Here is a 22,214-nt window from a genome sequence, read left to right as displayed (position 1 = left end):
CCAAAAACATAATATCTGCACTCATTAAAACTACTGTCAATGAAATGATGAGTTGTGTTTACCTTTTATTACACCTTGAATTGAACATTGGGTCATTTACAGGGTAAAAACAAATCAGAATACAAAATGCAAATATTTTTGAATGGGGAACAGATTTCTAATAATAATATTAAGATGTATTATATGTATTATTAGTATTATTTTATTTATTTATTATTATTAGAATAAATCTATTCTCCATTAAAAACTTTTTTTTTAAATAATCAATCATTAATGTATAATGATAATGTTCATTTATTTAATAATACCACCTTAACATTTGACAACCAAACAATTACACAAAGCGACTCAGTAAAGAATCTGGGTATTATCTTCGACCCAACTCTCTCGTTTGAATCACACATTAAGAGTGTTACTAAAACGGCCTTCTTTCATCTCCGTAATATCGCTAAAATTCGTTCCATTTTGTCCACTAGCGACGCTGAGATCATTATTCATGCGTTCGTTACGTCTCGTCTCGATTACTGTAACGTATTATTTTCGGGTCTCCCTATGTCTAGCATTAAAAGATTACAGTTGGTACAAAATGCGGCTGCTAGACTTTTGACAAGAACAAGAAAGTTTGATCATATTACGCCTATACTGGCTCACCTGCACTGGCTTCCTGTGCACTTAAGATGCGACTTTAAGGTTTTACTACTTACGTATAAAATACTACACGGTCTAGCTCCAGCCTATCTTACCGATTGTATTGTACCATATGTCCCGGCAAGAAATCTGCGTTCAAAGAACTCCGGCTTATTAGTGATTCCCAGAGCCCAAAAAAAGTCTGCGGGCTGTAGAGCGTTTTCTATTCGGGCTCCAGCACTATGGAATGCCCTCCCGGTAACAGTTAGAGATGCTACCTCAGTAGAAACATTTAAGTCCCATCTCAAAACTCATTTGTATACTCTAGCCTTTGAATAACCCCACTTTTTTAGACCAGTTGATCTGCCGTTTCTTTTCTTTTCTCCTCTGCTCCCCCCTATCCCTTGTGGAGGGGAAGACACACAGATCCGGTGGCCATGGATGGGGTGCTGGCTGTCCGGGGTCGGGACCCGGGGTGGACCGCTCGCCTGTATATCGGTTGGGAACATCTCTGCGCTGCTGACCCGTCTCCGCTCGGGATGGTTTCCTGCTGACCCCACTGTGGACTGGACTCTTACTGTTATGCTGGATCCACTATGGACTGGACTCTCACAATATTATGTTAGACCCACTCGACATCCATTGCATTCGGTCTCCCTAGAGGGGGGGGGGTTACCCACATATGCGGTCCTCTCCAAGGTTTCTCATAGTCATTCACATCGACGTCCCACTGGGGTGAGTTTTTCCTTGCCCTTATGTGGGCTATACCGAGGATGTCGTTGTGGCTTGTGCAGCCCTTTGAGACACTTGTGATTTAGGGCTATATAAATAAACATTGATTGATTGATTGATTGATTGATTTATCATTATAGTGATTATTATTACTACCTTATTATGATACATCGATCATTATTATTCATATTATTATAATATTTACATTTATTTATTATCATTATTATTTTTCATAACGTTGTACTTCTTACAAACGCTCCCATTGTACTGACCACGTGACAGCAGCCTTCCAGGGTGTTCATGTTTTTTCTGCAATGCTGCACCCTTCCGGTCATTATGTGTCACTGCAGGTCAACGTTTATTTATGTTGTTAGTTATAAGGCCTCAATCCACCACATCCGACTGATTTGTTTTTACACTTTGAACGTGCAAAGTATGACGTGGGCAGAAAACAACGCTGTAGAGCTCGTAAAGTGTGATATAACACGAAGAAGCTCATAAACAAACATGCGTGGGGATTCTCAGCACACGAGTGCCCCCTGCAGACACGTTGGAGTAACTGCCCTGTCTTTTCCTGCCTTCTCAACCATGGAAGTGCATTTCTGTGTCTTATGAAATGACTTTAACTTTTTAATAAATGTCATGCATTTTAATCAGAATGTTATTTTCCTTTTCAGGCTGTTGGAGTCAAGAAACCATTAAAAAAAAGACATTAATCGACTTCCCTATACTGTATAGACAAAAGGTGGTTGCTTGGCCGGGCCCCAACAGAAACCAGTCAAGCATAATGCCTGCATTTGGTCTCGCTGCTGTGTTTGTTATTGTTCAAAACTGGATTGTTCTCCACCCGAGCCACTAATTCAGGTGTGTCAGGAGCCGCCCCGTGCCAGCCAGTGAGTCACCCTGTGAGAGAGTGTGTGTGCTGCACCGTCTGCACACCGCAAACCGGCTCGGCACTCGTGTGCGCGCAACATACAAAAGATCAGAGAAAAAATGTAGGTGTGTCGGTGGTGACTGAGTATAGTAGCTGATGGGAAAATAAACGTCTGCAAGTAGTGTACTGTGAGAGAGTTCACTGCAGGGAAACCACTTAGGATTCAAAGTCCAGGTCCTAACCTCATAAAGTCTATTACTTTGAAGGGTTAACAGCGACTCTACTGTATAGCTTGTAATGTGGGCTCATGCAATAAAACTCCCTATCATGACTGCACTGTTTATCTTCTTGCGGATAATGCATAACGTTTCTACAAAAATGGCCGTTTTATTATTGAAACTACTGCACATTTGAGTTCAGTTCAGTTTCCGTTTATTTGGAACATGCATACGATACAATGTAATGCATCACATATGTCCAGTTGTTTCATTACAGCACGTCCGAAAAGGAGTAGGAAGAAGCTGAGTTTAATTAATCCTCCCCCTTTTCATACCTTAGCAATTTTATCCCATTTCCTTGTTCTCTGTAACAGAACAGTGAACGAACAAATAATAAATAAATAATATAACCTAGTAAGTAAACAAATATCAAATACATAAATAATCTTTATCTTTAAAAAAAGAAGGATTCAAGATATTCATCATAATTATTGTTCTGTGTACTTTGTGAACACTTGTAGTTTGAACAGTCTCTTAAACTGAATCATATTGATGCTTTGTTGGATTTCTTTGGTTGATCCATTGCATCATTTAATTCCACATACGGGTATACTAAAGGTTTTAAGTGTTGTACGAGCATACAAATGTTTTAAATTAGATTTTCCTCTAAGGTTATATTTATCCTCTTTTGTTGAGAATAATTGTTGTACATTCTTGGGTAGCAGGTTATAGTTTGCTTTGTACATCATTTTAGCTGTTTGCAAATGCACCAAATCATCTAACTATCTGCGCTTTGACCTTATGTACTTTGGCAAACGTAGGTCGTATACGTTAAAAAAAAAATGTTAACATGGAGGTAGGAGCCTTGAAAGTTTAGGGAGGTTAAAGTTAAGTAGAAATAATTGTCACACACACACTAGGTGTGGTGAGATTATTGTAGAGCAGATAAAGAACATACCCAATGTGTGACATGCTAATCTAGTGTATTGCACAACACAACCTATGTTGTAATGGCAAACTGGCCCGGTCAGCATTAATACTGCTGACGAGTTGATTGTAAACAAACGTGTAAGAGTTTTTCAACTTAGATTTTTTTTAAACGCGTGCAGAGGTAGATACAGCTGCTGGATACTTCGAACGCACAGTCGTCTCTCCTTTATCGCTGGTAATTGGTTGCAGCACATGACCAATACATATATATATATATATATATATATATATATATATACATATATGTGTGTGTGTATTTACACATATAATTTAATTATGTTTTTTTTTTTTGCCGCAATATTTGAAGCGACATGTGGTGAAGGATGACTGTATTCCCGGCTTGTGGTTTTGACAAAAAAATAATAACCAGGAGGTTGCCTACAGCCACAGCTGTTGATGCCAATGCTTTTTGACCTGGTGCTAATTAGAGATGGCGGTGGATATTTGATTTTGTAGTGACTATAGGAGACCGTAATCAATTGAATATAGATGTTGTTTGCAGCATTCACCTTTGAACTCAGCGACACTTAAAAAATGGGCGGGTCTTGAGAATATGGCTGGTCGATATTCTCAAGACCCGTCCATTTTTTAATAGTGTAGATTTTTGTGACGTGCACGGAACAACAACAAATGTGTGTAGTTTGTGATCTGACCTTTGAACTTTGATTCCTCTGTCATCTAGGTTGAGGCGTCTCCCAAAAGACGTTTTTTCTAGGAAGATTTCGAGAAAACTGGTTTGAATTTTTGCTTGGTCTATATTGCAGGCAAGGCGAAACAAAGGTAAAGACACAATCTGACCTCAACACCCTCAGCCATCTGTGAAAAGGAAGCTTTCTGGACACGGTGGGCCTCAACAACAACATTCGTCAGTGGTCCTGCAAAGAAGCAATGATGTCAGGATTGAGACATTTTTGGCGAGGACGCGCGCCTGCTGATAAACAAGATGGCGTCAATGTCAGTTCATTGTTATTTTTGTTGTTTAGTCTACTCAGCAGTGTCTGGAAATGACATCCCGGCATCTTACGGGGTAGTGTCAGTCCCAGTCATCACATATTGTGACATGTAGGAGTCAAGCGGGTGGTGTCCTTGCATAATATGCATCAGAATTGTGGTTAGTGTGTCCTCTCCTGTTTGACTGGTTAATCGCGAGTCATCTGTGTGTAAACTAACTCTTCTACTTCTGAACAAAAAGGGTGAACAGTTGTCTAAACATGCATCTCTACCGCGTTGCCTGTGCTATTTAAATGTTTTCTGTCAAATAAAGGCTGTTATTTTAAGTCCATAAATCACATTTACTTGAAAAAATTTTCACACAGCTCAATGCAAACTGAGTTTGGCAGAATCACCTCCAAACTTGGCACACACCTTAAGGGTATTGGCAAGGACATTTTTTAAAATATTAGTTGAAGAAAATGTCCTTGCAGGTGCATGGGCGGGACTTTGCAACTAATTGCTCATAAGTGTTTGAGAGTTTATCTAACGATTATAAAACTTTATGTTTATTCGGTACAGCCCCTTCCTATAGTATATGCTGTACTGTTTTGCATGAAAAAGTTCATGTAAAATGTGAATTAATAAATGACAGAGTACATTATATGAAATTTTACGCAAAAAATATTCCTAGCCCCATCATGCTCTGTCACTGATAAAAAAAATATAACGAAAAATCGTTTATGGATTTGGTCCAGAGACGGAATTGTGTCAGGACGGATTTGCTGGTTTATGTTAAATTTGTTATTTTGCACACAAAAAACGTTTTTGTTTTTTTTTACAATTTCCCCTATGAATTAGTTTTGGCATTAAAATTAGATGAAAGTTTGATTTAAAAATGTAAAAAGTATAATAATGGTTTTACATAAATACGTTTTTTTTAAATGTTGCAATGGGCTCCAAATAAAATTCTGCTTTGTGCCCCAATTTATATATACATGCATATGTGTGTATATATATATATATATATATATATATATATATATATATATATATATATATATATATATATATATATATATATATATATATATATATATATACATATATATATATATATGTATATATATATATATATACACACACACATATGTGTATCTATATGTATATACAGTATATATACACACACATATGTATATGTGTATATATGAATATCTGTATATATATATTTTTTTTATATATATACACATACATATGTGCGTGTGTGTATATATAAATATATATATATATATATATATATATATATATATATATATATATATATATATATATATATATACACACACGCACATATGTATGTGTATATATATAAAAAAAATATATATATACAGATATTCATATATACACATATACATATGTGTGTGTATATATACTGTATATACATATAGATACACATATGTGTGTGTGTATATATATATATATATATACATATATATATATATATATATATATGTATATATATATATATGTATATATGTATATATATATATATGTATATATATATATATATATATATATATATATATATATATATATATATATATATACACACACACACATGTATATTTGACATATATATGAGGATATAAGTGAACATTTTTAATCTATATTTAAAAGACTTTTTTGTGGTTTAGATAATATGCATTAAAATATACTTTGGTGTAAATCTTATGTAAATTTTGATTCAAAGTCACTTTTATAGCCTGTTGTTTGCATATGTCTGCAAGATTTTGGAGCGGTTCCCAGATTGCAACTGAAACCAGGCCCTACCCTCTCCAAAAGTATCATGATTTATCTACTGAAAATGCACACAGTTTTAATATTTATTTTGAAGTTGCCGCCGCAATTCTTTTTCCAGACAGGGTCAAAAATTAACTTCATAAACATTATACAGATTCACCCGGTCACACCATTAGGGACACCTGCACACACTCTGATCAATGCAGAGGGTGAATAAAAATTAGCAGCTTTTAGCAGCATTTATGTCACCGCATGTTGCATATCTGTGTTATTGTGCACATGCCAAGATTACAGGAAAATAACCTTTTTTTGTGTGTTTCCTCATTGCCTGAAACAGAGGGGAAGTGAGATTTTAATGTCCAAATGAGAACTTCCACCTTGCCTTTATGTCACAAAGTTCCAGAATGTCAAACCCTGTGAACAGAGGCATCCAAAACAAGCATGACACTTATAATGTAATGTTTTGTCATTGTTTAACAAGAGTATCCAACATTGTAGCATCGTTATTAAGACAGAAAAGGCGACATTCATTATAGGTCCAGTTTAAAGAACTTTGCCGACAGAGGCAAGAAAAAATCCCTCGAACTGACTCTGTGTGGGATACAGTTGTACGGTATACCGGCTCTAGTATAGTATCGCGGTACTAATGAATCAAAAATAGTACTATGCTCTATTTGAACAGTATCGGTTCCCGGGCAGGACATCATATCATGACATTGCTGGTTTTACGAGCAGAGGAGCATGTTCGGCAGCGCACAATCAGAGAGTACTTACAAGCAGACACAGTGTGTAGACAGAAAAGGGAGAACGGACGCATTTTAACTTAAAAACTAATGATAAAAGTGAAGTTATAACACTGAAACGCCCTCAGGAAGAGGTGCTTTAAGACATTGCTAGCTAGCTAGCAGCTAACATCCATCCGCAGTCGGCAGTGTTTTAGCTACTTCTAAATCACTAATCCTCGCCTCCATGGCGACAAATAAAGTAAGCTTCTTACAAGTATCATCCCTGCAGGACGAGGAATAGCTAAACATGCTTCACTACACACCGTAGGAGGATACAATAGCTCACCGGCGTCACAATGTAAACAAACGCCACGGGTGGATCTACACCTGACATCCACTGTAATGATACCAAGTACAATAGCGTATCTAGTCGATACTACTATGATTACATCGATATTTTTTATCGTCACAAAATATTTTTCCCTTTTAAAAAAAATTCATATTATGTTTATAAACTCAGGAAATACGTCCCTGGACACATGAGGACTTTGAATATGACCAATGTATGATCCTGTAACTACTTGGTATCAGATCAACACCTAAATGTGTGGTTTCATCCAAAACTAATGTAAAGTATCCAAACAACAGAAGAATACATTATTATTACATTTTAACAGAAGTGTAGATAGAACATGTTGAAACGGAAAATAAGCAGATTTTAACAGGAAATGAACAAGTAGATTAATAATTAATTTTTACAGCTTGTTCCTCATGATGTTGACAAAACAATAGAATGAGAAATGACACATTATGTTACTGCATATGTCAGCAGACTAATTAGGAGCCTTTGTTTCTTTACTTACTACTAAAAGACAAGTTGTCTAGTATGTTTACTATTTTATTTAAGGACAAAATTGCAATAAGAGACATGTTTAATGTACCCTATGATGTTTTTTTAAAATAAAGCCAATAATGCCATTTTTTGTGGTCCCCTTTATTTAGAAAAATATCGAAAGGTATCGAAAAGTATCGAAATACAGTTTGGTACCGGTACCGGTACCAAAATATTGGTATCGGGACAACCCTAGTGTGGGACAATCCTTTCTTCTGCAAGGAACAGAGCGGACATGCAGTGTTTAACAAAGCATGTTAACTATTTACTGCCCCATGGCTCTGAGCTTTTACTTTCTCCCTCATGCATGCCTCATACTGTGACTCCTCCACAGGATTCCCGGATTTCGGCCTTGCAAGGAGAAAACTACCCGGAAAGTCGAACTTTCACCACTGAACTCACAATGTACATTATTGCCCGGCAACGCTCATCGGAATGGTAAAAAATGCAGCAAAGTTCACTGGCCTGCTGTACACTTCACATTTGGGAGAACTCCTACATGTTCAGTCAGGCGTAACTTTGGAAGGAATGAATTCTAAAAAAAACACCTGAGCTTAGTGAGTAAAAAATGCTGGGTGTGTCTCATCAGGTGGGTGTGTTCAGCAAGAGACTGGCCTTTCAAGTACTGGTGGTTTATGGGAGACAGTCATCGTTATTCCTTGGTAGTTCAAACACAAAACTGTGCTGAGGCCCAGACAAGTTGGAAAGACACAATTCCACCTCCGGCGGTTGATTTTCCTTCCAAACCTATGAGTTGACTTCTCATGCAGGGCAATGTCTCCCTCCTGTTTCCCTCCTTTGTTTGCACACTTTTACGAGACGTCACTGTCTGTCTGCAGTAGATCAGCAGCAGTGAGGTCAGAGGGCACTTTGCATTACGTCAACAAGAGATTCTGTGCATGCGTGTTCATGTTGACACACGACTGAGTGAATTATCTCTGCTTTTTGTTGCAAGGACAGCATGAGTCGGAGGTCCCACCCTTCCCTTTCACCGGGCCACCCCGCCCACCTGCATGTGGCTGCATGCAAACGGTGCAATTATGCAGCGTGAGAGTGCACAGTGAGATGTAAAAAAACAAAAAAAACATGTCGCTCGGTTCTCAACACTACTTTCTTAAACCAAACTGCTTGTGACCTCAAGAATGTTGAACCTGGGATGACACATTCTTTGTGCAACCTCCACTATCTTCCCACCCCCTTATAGCACGTGGTTTCTCGTTTCTCTAATCGGTGTCAGCAAAAAGTCACCACTCTGGAAATGTGTGTTTGCATCAACTTTGGATGACGTGCTTTAATCTGTAAGGAAAACATTTCACATCGTTATCGACTTTTTGAGTGCTACTGTCTGAAGGCTCATACAACAAATAGGGTATAATCCTCATCTGCTAGTCATTTTTATCAAATACTACATGTTAGGGTTGTACGCTATAACGGTACTAGTATAGTAAGGCGGTACTAATGACTCAAAAACGGTACTATACTCTCCGGGCATGACGTCACCTCATGACATTGCTGGTTTTACGAGCAGAGGAGCATGTTCGGCAGCGCACAATCACAGAGTACTTACAAGCAGACACAGTGTGTAGACAGAAAAGGGAGATCGGACACATTTTGGCTTACAAAGTAACGATACAGGTGAAGTTATAACACTGAAACGCCCTCAGGAAGAGGTGCTTTAAGACATGGTTAGCTAGCGAGCGGCTAACATCCATCCGTAGTCTGCAGAGTTTTAGCTACTTCTAAATCACTAATCCTCGCCTCCATGGCGACAAATAAAGTAAGTTTCTTACAAGTATCATCCCTGCAGGACGAGGAATAGCTAAACATGCTTCACTACACACCGTAGGAGGATACAATAGCTCACCGGCGTCACAATGTAAACAAATGCCACGGGTGGATCTACGCCTGACATCCACTGTAATGATACCAAGCAAAATAGCATATCTAGTCGATACTACTATGATTACATTGATATTTTTTATCGTCACAAAATCTTTTTTCTTTTTCTTTTTTTAAATTCATATTATATTCATAAACTCAGGAAATATGTCCCTGGACACATGAGAACTTTGAATATGACCAATGTATGATCCTGTAACTACTTGGTATCGGATCACTACCTAAATTTGTAAAACTAATGTAAAGTATCAAACAACAGAAGAATAAGTGATTATTACATTTTAACAGAAGTGTAGATAGAACATGTTGAAACAGAAAGTAAGCAGATATTAACAGTAAATGAACAAAAATATTAACAATACATTTTTACAGCTTGTCCTTTATAATGTAGACAAAATAATAGAATGATAAATGACACAATATGTTACTGCATATGTCAGCAGACTAATTAGGAGCCTTTATTTGTTTACTTACTACAAGTTGTCTAGTATGTTCACTATTTTTTTTAAGGACAAAATTGTTCTTCGATTGCAATAAGAAACATATGTTTAATGTACCCTAAGATTTTTTGTTAAAATAAAGATAATAATGTAATTTTTTTGTGGTCCCCTTTATTTAGAAAAGTATCGAAATACATTTTGGTACCGTTACCAAAATATTGGTATCGAGACAACCCTACTACATGTATACAAATACTGTATACGAGTGGTCCTCAAACTTTTTTCCACCAAGTGCCACCTCAAAAAACACGTGGCTCTCCAAGTACCACTGTAATGACCAACAATGAAGTACAGTATCATAGTAGGCCCAAGTATTCATTAAAACAAGGCAGAAGTTTTATTTAGCAAGTAACGAGGGGCCTCAAAATAAAATGTTGCTTTTTAGACGGGGCCGCCAATATTGAGTTAACTCATTTGATTTAAACACAAAATATTATCGCATTATTTTGACCGTACATGAAGTTTGAAGTTGAGTTCGAACATTTCATTATGATTCATCACATATTATCATTTTTCTTTACATGGCCTAAAAGGAGTAGGAAAAAGCAGAGCTTATTTAATCCTACCCCATTTCTACCTCATTCCAGTACTAAGACATGTTCACTTCCTGTTCTTCATTTGAACATCCATTCATTTTCAATACAACAGTTCTTAAGTTAAGTTAAGTCAGTTATGATTCACTTAATGAGATGAATAATATCTTATTTTCGATAAGTTTAACACATTTCTCATAATTCATCCCAGTACTTGTAAACACTTGTAGTTTGAACAGTTTCTTAAAGTGGTTCATATCAGTACATTGTTTGACATCCTTAATCCATTCCATCATTTAATTCCACATACTGATATGCTAAAGGTTTTAAATGTTGTAGTGCATTCAAATGTTTCAAATTACATTTTCCTCCTAGCTTATATTTCCCTTTTTTGTTGAGAAGAAGTGTTGTATATTCTTGGCTAGCAGGTTATAGTTTGCTTTGTGCATAATTTTAGCTGTTTGCAAACCGAGTCGTTGAATTTCAATATTTTTGATTCAATAAATAAAGGTATGTATGTTCTCTATATTCAACATTATTATTATTCTAATTGATCTTTTTTGTCACACCGTTAGTGAATTAAGTGCACATTTGTAGTTTTTCCCCATATTTCTGCACAATAACTCAGATATGGTAACATTAGCAAGCAGTAGAGAATATGAAGTGATTTTTTTGGGCCAGAACATGTTTTGCTTTATTCATTATAGAAATATATCTTGCTACTTTTTGTTGTATATTCTTTATATGAGATTTACAGGTAATTTCCTAATCTATTAATACTCCCCAAAATGTGTTTTCATTTACTCTTTCAATGTCTACTCCATCTCTTTGTATTTGACTTTCAACTATTATAGTTTTTAAGTTATCAATGTGTTATTGTTTAATGTTAATAACATGTATAGTAATGTATTACTAATCATTAACTAGACCACCCTCCCTTGCCACACCAACTATGTCAGAATCTCCCCAAACGTGTCCCATTTGTTTGTGCTACGTTTGTGCTGCAAACATTTTGGTCCAAACTATTATAGTTTTGAAGTTATAAGCGTGTTATGGTTTAATGTTATTAGCATGTATATTAATGTGCTATTAATCATAACTAGACAAACCCCTCCCCCACCACACCAACTATGTCAGAATCTCCCCAAACGTGTCCCATTTGTTTGTGCTATGTTTTGTGCTGCAAATATTTTTGTCCAACTAGTTTTTAAGTTATTAACATTTTACAGTTTGTTTTTAACGTGTCGGTAATGTGTTATTAATCATAACTAGACCCCCCCACCTCACCAAATATGTCAAAATCTCCCCAAACTTTTCTCATTTGTTTGTGCTTTGCTTGTGCTGCAACTGTTTTTGTCTATTATAGTTTTTAAGTTACTAACCGTTTACAGTTTGTTATTAATGTGTAAGTAATGTGTTATTAATCATAACTGGACCACCCCACCACACCAAATATGTCAAAATCTCCCCAAACTTGTCCCATTTGTTTGTGCTTCGTTTGTGCTGCAACTGTTTTTGTCTATTATAGTTTTTAAGTTATTAACGTTTTAGGTTATTAACGTGTAAGTGATGTGTTATTAATCATAACTAGACCCCCCCCCCCAACCCACCCCACCAAATATGTCAAAATCTCTCCAAACGTGTCCCATTTGTTTGTGCTTCATTTGTGCCGCAAATGTTTTTGTCTATTATAGTTTTTAAGTTATAAACATTTTATGTTATTAACGTGTAAGTAATGTGTTATTAATCATAACTAGACCCCCCCACCCCACCAAATATGTCAAAATCTCCCCAAACTTGTCCCATTTGTTTGTGCTTCGTTTGTGCCGCAACTGTTTTTGTCTATTATAGTTTTTAAGTTATTACCTTTTACAGTTTCTGTTATTAATGCGTAAGCAATGTGTTATTAATCACAACTAGAACCCCCCCCACCAAATATGTCAAAATCTCCCCAAACGTGTCCCATTTGTTTGTGCTTCGTTTGTGCCGCAACTGTTTTTGTCTATTATAGTTTTTAAGTTATTAACATTTTATGTTATTAATGTGTAAGTAATGTGTTATTAATCATAACTAGACCCCCCCCCCCACCCCACCAAATAAGTCAAATACTCCCCAAACTTGTCCCATTTGTTTGTGCTGCAACTGTTTTTGTCTATTATAGTTTTTAAGTTATTAACCTTTTACAGTTTATGTTATTAACGTGTAAGTAATGTCATTAATCATAACTACACCCCCCCCCCCCCCGCCCCACCCCACCAAATATGTCAAAATCTCCCCAAACTTGTTCCATTTGTTTGTGCTGCAACTGTTTTTGTCTATTATAGTTTTAAGTTATTAACGTTTTAGGTTATTAACGTGTAAGTGATGTGTTATTAATCATAACTAGACCCCCTCCCCACCAAATATGTCAAAATCTCCCCAAACTTGTCCCATTTGTTTGTGCTTCGTTTGTGCTGCAACTGTTTTTGTCTATTATAGTTTTTAAGTTATTACCTTTTACAGTTTCTGTTATTAATGTGTAAGTAATGTGTTATTAGTCATAACTAGACCACCCCCCCACCCCACCAAATATGTCAAAATCTCCCCAAACTTGTCCTATTTGTTTGTGCTTCGTTTGTGCCGCAACTGTTTTTGTCTATTATATAATTTTTAAGTTATTAACCCTTAACAGTTTATGTTATTAATGTGTAAGCAATGTGTTATCAATCATAACTAGACCCCGCCCTCCTCCCCACCCCACCAAATATGTCAAAATCTCCCCAAACGTGTCCCATTTGTTTGTGCTTCGTTTGTGCCGCAACTGTTTTTGTCTATTATAGTTTTTAAATTATTAATGTTTTAGGTTATTAACGTGTAAGTGATGTGTTATTAATCATAACTAGACCCCCCCAACCCACCCCACCAAATATGTCAAAATCTCCCCAAACTTGTCCCATTTGTTTGTGCTTCGTTTGTGCCGCAACTGCTTTTGTCTATTATTGTTTTTAAGTTATAAACGTTTTATGTTATAAACGTGTAAGTAATGTGTTATTAATCATAACTAGAACCCCCCCCCCCCCCCAACCCACCAAATATGTCAAAATCTCCCCAAACGTGTCCCTTTTGTTTGTGCTTCATTTGTGCCGCAACTGTTTTTGTCTATTAGTTTTTAAGTTATAAACGTTTTATGTTATTAACGTGTAAGTAATGTGTTATTAATCATAACTAGACCCCCCCAACCCACCCCACCAAATATGTCAAAATCTCCCCAAACTTGTCCCATTTGTTTGTGCTTCGTTTGTGCCGCAACTGTTTTTGTCTATTATAGTTTTTAAGTTATAAACGTTTTATGTTATTAACGTGTAAGTAATGTGTTATTAATCATAACTAGACCCCCTCCCCACCAAATATGTCAAAATCTCCCCAAACTTGTCCCATTTGTTTGTGCTTCGTTTGTGCTGCAACTGTTTTTGTCTATTATAGTTTTTAAGTTATTACCTTTTACAGTTTCTGTTATTAATGTGTAAGTAATGTGTTATTAGTCATAACTAGACCACCCCCCCACCCCACCAAATATGTCAAAATCTCCCCAAACTTGTCCTATTTGTTTGTGCTTCGTTTGTGCCGCAACTGTTTTTGTCTATTATATAATTTTTAAGTTATTAACCCTTTACAGTTTATGTTATTAATGTGTAAGCAATGTGTTATCAATCATAACTAGACCCCGCCCCCCTCCCCACCCCACCAAATATGTCAAAATCTCCCCGAACGTGTCCCATTTGTTTGTGCTTCGTTTGTGCCGCAACTGTTTTTGTCTATTATAGTTTTTAAGTTATTAATGTTTTAGGTTATTAACGTGTAAGTGATGTGTTATTAATCATAACTAGACCCCCCCAACCCACCCCACCAAATATGTCAAAATCTCCCCAAACTTGTCCCATTTGTTTGTGCTTCATTTGTGCCGCAGATGTTTTTGTCTATTATAGTTTTTAAGTTATAAACGTTTTATGTTATTAACGTGTAAGTAATGTGTTATTAATCATAACTAGACCCCCTCCCCACCAAATATGTCAAAATCTCCCCAAACTTGTCCCATTTGTTTGTGCTTCGTTTGTGCTGCAACTGTTTTTGTCTATTATAGTTTTTAAGTTATTACCTTTTACAGTTTCTGTTATTAATGTGTAAGTAATGTGTTATTAGTCATAACTAGACCACCCCCCCCACCCCACCAAATATGTCAAAATCTCCCCAAATTTGTCCTATTTGTTTGTGCTTCGTTTGTGCCGCAACTGTTTTTGTCTATTATATAATTTTTAAGTTATTAACCCTTAACAGTTTATGTTATTAATGTGTAAGCAATGTGTTATCAATCATAACTAGACCCCGCCCCCCTCCCCACCCCACCAAATATGTCAAAATCTCCCCGAACGTGTCCCATTTGTTTGTGCTTCGTTTGTGCCGCAACTGTTTTTGTCTATTATATAATTTTTAAGTTATTAACCCTTTACAGTTTATGTTATTAATGTGTAAGCAATGTGTTATCAATCATAACTAGACCCCGCCCCCCTCCCCACCCCACCAAATATGTCAAAATCTCCCCGAACGTGTCCCATTTGTTTGTGCTTCGTTTGTGCCGCAACTGTTTTTGTCTATTATATAATTTTTAAGTTATTAACCCTTAACAGTTTATGTTATTAATGTGTAAGCAATGTGTTATCAATCATAACTAGACCCCCCCCCCCCCCCACCCCACCAAATATGTCAAAATCTCCCCGAACGTGTCCCATTTGTTTGTGCTTCGTTTGTGCCGCAACTGTTTTTGTCTATTATAGTTTTTAAGTTATTAATGTTTTAGGTTATTAACGTGTAAGTGATGTGTTATTAATCATAACTAGACCCCCCCCAACCCACCCCACCAAATATGTCAAAATCTCCCCAAACTTGTCCCATTTGTTTGTGCTTCGTTTGTGCCGCAACTGTTTTTGTCTATTATTGTTTTTAAGTTATAAACGTTTTATGTTGTTAACGCGTAAGTAATGTGTTATTAATCATAACTAGACCCCCCCCCACCCCACCAAATATGTTCAAATCCCCCCAAACGTGTCCCATTTGTTTGTGCTTCGTTTGTGCCGCAACTGCTTTTGTCTATTATTGTTTTTAAGTTATAAACGTTTTATGTTATAAACGTGTAAGTAATGTGTTATTAATCATAACTAGAACCCCCCCCCCCAACCCACCAAATATGTCAAAATCTCCCCAAACGTGTCCCTTTTGTTTGTGCTTCATTTGTGCCGCAACTGTTTTTGTCTATTATAGTTTTTAAGTTATTAACCTTTTATGTTATTAACGCGTAAGTAATGTGTTATTAATCATAAATGGAGCCATGTCTATGCCCCTTTTTCTGCAGAGTGACTAAAGGCTGTAGATGGGATTTATAACAATTTCCCCAGACTTCAACACAATAGTTTAGATATGACATAATAAATGAATGATACAATAAAAGCAGAGCATTGGTGTTCAATAAATGACATGATCTCCTCATCATTCCAACACATTTAGCAACTTTTGTCCTCAGGTAATTTATATGAGGCTTCCATGATATATTTTCATCTATTACCACTCCTAAGAATGAATTTTGTTGAACATATTCTATTGGTGTATCATCGATAACAATCCCGATGGGTATTTCACTTTTGCGATTGCTAAAGAGCATGATTTTGGTCTTCTTTAAATTGAGAGACAATTTGTTGGTATTAAACCAAGTTTTTAACTTGATCATCTCCTCAGTTACAGAGGCCAGAAGTTGCTTAACGTCGTCACCTGCACATGTAATGTGTTTTTCCTACGGTTATTAAAGTTATTAACATGTTAATATTCATATGCAGCCCCCCAGCTTGTCAACACTTCCCCAAACCAGTACCAATCGTTTGTGTTGCAAACATTTTTGCTCCAACTATTGTGGTTTTTTAGTCATGTGTTTTAATCATAACAAGTCAGAATCTCCCCAAAACGTGTTCGATTTGTTTGTGTTGCAAACATTTTGGTCCAACTATTAAAGTTGTGAAGTTATTATCGTTGTGTGAGCGCAGAGAAGGGAGAGGGTGAGAGGGGAGTGTTTGGTTCACGCACTCACGCAGTCAAAGGTGTGGTTTCCACTCAGATCCAAAAGCGAGCAGCTTCCGCCTAACCACAGCAGAGCGAAGTGTGCGCACCAAGAGCCGGGAGCCGAGAGCCGAGAGGGGCACAGAGGGGGAACTAACTGGCTGCTGCTTTCCTGTTCGAACCCGGGCTGAGATGAGCATGTTCGGCTCCACTTCCAGGCTGGCCTCCATGGGCCAGCGGAGTAATTCCCGGCCGGACTTGTCTGCGAGCCTGCGGAACGACAGCGTGTTCGTGGGAGGCAATGGCTTCCCGACGGGGGAATACCAGACCGGGGACGGCGGCTACGCCTACACCTCCACCTTCTCCCGCTCCTCCATGCACGGCGGCGGCGGGCAGAAAATGCAAGTTAGCATGGGAGGAGGAGGAGGAGGAGGAGGAGGAGGAGGAGGTGTCGTTAAGTAAGTCTTTTTACCTTTTCATTCCACAACCACCTGTTGCTCCAGACCGCCATTTTAAACGCTATATTGTTGTTGTCGGGCAATAATGACAGAAATTACGTAAAAAAATGTCCATATAAATGCTAATCCGATTACAGAATTTGACCATAACAGAGGAAATGTTTGTTATCCGCCCCTCCCTAGTCCCTTAGTACGCTCTTATCACGATCTCTCTCCCACAAACCTTACTTTATTTCACTTTTAACATTAGCTTGTATTGCGTCCTAATTACAGAATTTATTTATTTTCTGTCATTCCCCCCAAAGTGAAACAAATGAAATGATGACCTTTATTTATCTGTACAAACCACGGCATGAGTTGCATTCCGCATATAATCACCCGATTATCAAAACCGATTAATCGAATGAGCTGAGATAACGTGTATTAAGTCAAGTTCAAAAGTGCAAAGGTATGTATTTTTATGGCCTTGACACAGTATTTAGTAAGAACTGGTGTACACTAAAACATGCACCATACTGTGTTACAGGTGCTATTGTATATTTATAAATAAAAACACTTATTTAAAAAAAACATGTAAGTAGGATTGACTTGAACGTTCTCACACAGCTCAGTGCACATTACAGATAGCCTGCATCGCTGAAAAATTGTGTACACACCCTAAGGCAGGTGTGTCCAAAGTGCAGCCCGGGGGCCATTTTCAGACCTCAAATACTTTTTTTTATTGGCCCTCGACACGTTCTGAAAATTAAATGAAATCATTAATAATAAGGAATACTATTTATAACACTAACAACTATTTACTTTTGAAAAACTTAAATAACAATGTTGTGTTTTTTTTAAATATATGTGTTAATTTGTGTGTCCAAATGTTTTTTTTAAGGTAATTTAAATGATGCAAGTGAGTAATAACCTGTGATGAATCATGATTATTCCAATTTCAAAAGTGTAATTAATCTTGTTCTTTGTATATATGTGTTTTATAAATAAAAGGAGAAAAGATCAGTAAAAATACAATTCATTTGAAATAAATGTGTGTAATATATATATATATATATATATATATATATATATATATATATATATATATATATATATATATATATATATATATATATATATATATATGTGTATATATCTATGTGTGTATATATGTATATATATGTATGCATATATATACATACATATATATATGTACATACATATATATGCATGTATATATGTACATACATATATATGCATGTATATATGTATATATATGTATATACATACACAAATATGTATGTGTGTGTATATATATAATTATGTACATATATATACATATATATTATGTATATATATATATGTATATATATATATATATATATATATATATATATATATATATATATATATATATATATATATATATATATATATACACTGTATATGTGTGTGTGTATATAGTGTTACTGTTCAAACATTGTGTCACGTGACAGTGGCCGAAAATATTAAAAATGCTTGTTAAATAAAACCTCTGCCTTGTTTTTAATGAATATTTAGGCGTAGTACGCTACTGTATTTTAATGTTGGCCATTAAGGTGGTACTTGGAAAGCCAAGTGTTTTCTAATGTGGCTTAGCATGTACTGACGTACGTTGAATTGCTTTTAGCGTCTTTAAAATGTACAAAATGTACATCCACCCCCACCTTGCATTGTTTAATCTATTAGTATGTGACCCTCGGTGGAAAAAAAAAAAAGTTTGGACTGCACAAACACTTCTCTGTTATATCAATCCTGACTGAAAAACATGGCTAAATCACGCATTTGTCTTATCACTGCCCGATTTACTGATGCGCATCAGCAACATGCATGCACAGTTGCAGTTTTAGATAACATAAAATATATGTAACATAATAATACAAATATAACAAAAATAACAAAGTATGTGCATTCATAGAATTTGGATGGTGAAAGTAATTTTTCCAAAAATGGCGCAGTCAAATGAGTATTTAGCTATGGCAATATAACCACCAATAAGATGAAAAGGGCAGCTTCAAATATGATTAACGAGCGTGCAGACTTTTTTTAAGTGTGGTTGTTGATCATTTGAGGTTATCTGTAGACACTTTCGCTAACAAATATAGTCTATATTACATGCATGTATGTGCGGGGGCGCCGCAAATGTCATGTACTGTACTTTTGTTTCTCAAGATAATTTCTTATCTGCTGTAGCCTGTTTTCCATGACATTACGTAGTACAGTCTGCCAGGCAAACACAACCTGTCTCCAATACAAAAAAAAAAGCTGGCTCTTGCCTCCGGGGCTATTTTAATGAACTGACAAGATGGAAATATTTATTGCTTTCTCACATAGTGTGCAGACCATTCAGCACAAAGTCATGCAGCTGACAGCCCAGTGTCAAGACTACCTCCACAGAGCCAAGATGATCATGCAAAGTGTAAGTTCACGCTCATCCGCACTGACCACCCAGTGATAGAAACAAACACATCTTTGCTTGATAAAAACGACTTGTTGACATACCAATATGATGATGGCGGCGGGACAAGTGCAAAACAATCCAAAGAGTTAAGGCGCGTTCAATGCTGCTATGGCCTCAGGGCGGTCAACCTATGGAGGCGGAAAAGCTGATGATGATGGCGGCCGACCACATCGAGCAGTTGAAGATGTACGGCATGGAACTCCAGCAGATGCGCATAAATAACGACGTCTTCAAAAGGTTAGCCAAAGAGCCTAACAGGACACATCCTCCTGAAAACCACCGTCCTCTTCAGTGGACATTTATTTATGGTCTTTTGTCAGAGTTTCAGGGAAAAAAAAGTACAAAAAACAAATGTCCACTGCAGAAGACACTGGTTCTCAGAAGGATATACAGTACAGGTCAAAAGTTTGGACACACCCTCTCTTTCTATGCGTTTTCTTTATTTTCATGACTATTTACATTGTACATTGTCACTGAAGGCATCAAAACTATGAATGAACACATGTGGAGTTATGTACTTAACAAAAAAAGGTGAAATAACTGAAAACATGTTTTATTTTCTAGTTTCTTCAAAACAGCCACCCTTTGCTCTGATTACTGCTTTGCACACTCTTGGCATTCTCTTGATGAGCTTCAAGAGGTAGTCACCTAAAATGGTTTTCACTTCACATGTGTGCTTGAAGCTCATCGAGAGAATTACAAGAGTGTGCAAATCAGTATTCTAGTTTTGAAGACACTAGAAAATAAAACATTTTTCAGTTATTTCACCTTTTTTTGTTAAGTACATACGTAACTCCACATGTTACGGTACACACTTTCATAGTTTTGTTGCCTTCAGTGACAATCTACAATGTAAATAGTCATGAAAATAAAGAAAACGCATTGAATGAGAAGGTATGTCCAAACTTTTGGCCTGTACTGTATTTATATAGTAATTCGACATAGCATCGCTCACGTTTAATCCCGATACAGCGTGGACCAGCTGCAGCACATGTATGCCGGCCTCCAGCAGCGACTGATGGGGACCATGACCATTAGACGGACGACCCAAGGCAGTCTGAGCTCCACGGAGGGAGGGAAATTCTTCCACGACGCCATGGCCTGGATTGCCCAGCAGAAGGTGAGACGCTTTCGGAGGCATTACCAGATTAAATGCACCATCTAGAAATATATTATTTTCCAGTACTGCTGGAAATGTTATAACATTTCAGCAAATATAATGTTGATACATTAGTATTCATTCATTTATTTCACATTTATGTCTCTAATATGAACATATTTTCTTTATATCTCGAGTACCACTAGATAGAGGCAGTGTTTAAACCATGGGTTTACGCAACAGTGAGTAGGACAAGCGTTGTTTCGGATGTTTGTTTACATCACATTGAAGTTTCGGAACATGAAAACATTTGAAAACGATTAAACGATAAAGTTTAGTAAGTATTAATTGTTTTAGATGTATTGTAACATGCCAATTAAATGAGGCAAAACGGAGTGCAACCAGCAGAGGCACTGTTGAGTCAGTCTCACCTAGTTTGCTGTCTATAGAAGCACAACAACATTAGCTAAGGTTAGTTCAAGTGTAATTTTGCCATATTCATACTCAATGTGACACTGGCATTCAGAGGTTGCCTGATACCGTCAAAAATAGGATTATTCAAAGACAATAAGCCCATCTCTAGTAGGCATGCATGAGTTGTGCACTGTTCGATCCGGAATCGATTCTCGATTTAAATCGATTCTTGTGTTATATTACCATAATTTCCGGGCTATAAAGTGCACTGGTATTTAAGTCGACCATGAGCCGCATACCAGTACGAAATATTTTGTTAATGTTTATTTGTTAATTGTTTCCAAATGGTTATTGTCACAAGGCAGTAAAACAGCTGGATTCACTAAATGTTGAAGCAAGCTGTACAATCAGTTAAAAAGACTCAATAACACCACAATTAACTTTCGGTGAATTTACGAAATTGAAATATTACAAAAATAATGCCATTGTAAGTTGATAACACTAACACAGAAAAATATGCATAAAACACTCGTACAGACATTACACTTGGGACAGTTGAGTAAGTATGAATTATGTTAGTTATATTGTAACACTTACAAACCTTGCTTGGAGTGATGAATGAAGAATCCTTTAGAGCAGAAACGCTATAGACGTATAGTAGACGAAAGGGGGTATACTTCCGGTTCAAGGCGTGAAACAGGAAGCAGGAAGTACATTTTCAATCAGCAGCACCTGCGGTGAGCAAACTTGTCCAAAAGTTGGCATTATAGCACAAACAATAGCAATCTGTCTGTATTTTACGAAAACTATTTGTTGAACACAAAAGATTATAGCCGTTAGCGAAGAAAAATCTATGCATTAGCCGCACCGCTTTATTAGCCGCAGGGTTTAAAGCATCGGGAAAAGCAGTGGCTTATAGTCTGGAAAATATGATATTTGCAGTTCAGCATTATAAAAAAAAAC

General features: G+C 36.6%; 2 protein-coding genes across 2 annotated transcripts in view; one reads left to right on the top strand and one right to left on the bottom strand.

Annotated features, from left to right (window-relative positions):
• Positions 1 to 4,316, bottom strand: part of LOC133618806 (solute carrier family 22 member 23-like) — a 134,423-nt gene extending 130,107 nt beyond the window's left edge. Inside the window, exons 1-2 of the mRNA XM_061979538.1 lie at positions 4,240 to 4,316; positions 4,095 to 4,152 (exon numbers count right to left, since the gene is read on the bottom strand). The gene's annotated coding sequence lies outside the window, so the exon portion shown is untranslated. The remainder of the gene's footprint in view (positions 1 to 4,094; positions 4,153 to 4,239) is intronic.
• A 12,586-nt stretch (positions 4,317 to 16,902) lies between these two features.
• Positions 16,903 to 22,214, top strand: part of dspa (desmoplakin a) — a 28,804-nt gene continuing 23,492 nt past the window's right edge. Inside the window, exons 1-4 of the mRNA XM_061979535.2 lie at positions 16,903 to 17,259; positions 19,612 to 19,696; positions 19,857 to 19,975; positions 20,711 to 20,858. Coding sequence (XP_061835519.1) covers positions 16,994 to 17,259; positions 19,612 to 19,696; positions 19,857 to 19,975; positions 20,711 to 20,858 — 618 coding nt within the window. The 5' untranslated portion in view covers positions 16,903 to 16,993. The remainder of the gene's footprint in view (positions 17,260 to 19,611; positions 19,697 to 19,856; positions 19,976 to 20,710; positions 20,859 to 22,214) is intronic.

Source organism: Nerophis lumbriciformis, linkage group LG19 (assembly GCF_033978685.3).
Source record: "Nerophis lumbriciformis linkage group LG19, RoL_Nlum_v2.1, whole genome shotgun sequence".
Taxonomy (NCBI): Eukaryota; Metazoa; Chordata; class Actinopteri; order Syngnathiformes; family Syngnathidae; genus Nerophis; species Nerophis lumbriciformis.
The sequence above is the reverse complement of the archived record's forward strand: the minus strand, read 5'-3'. Positions and strand labels throughout refer to the sequence as shown.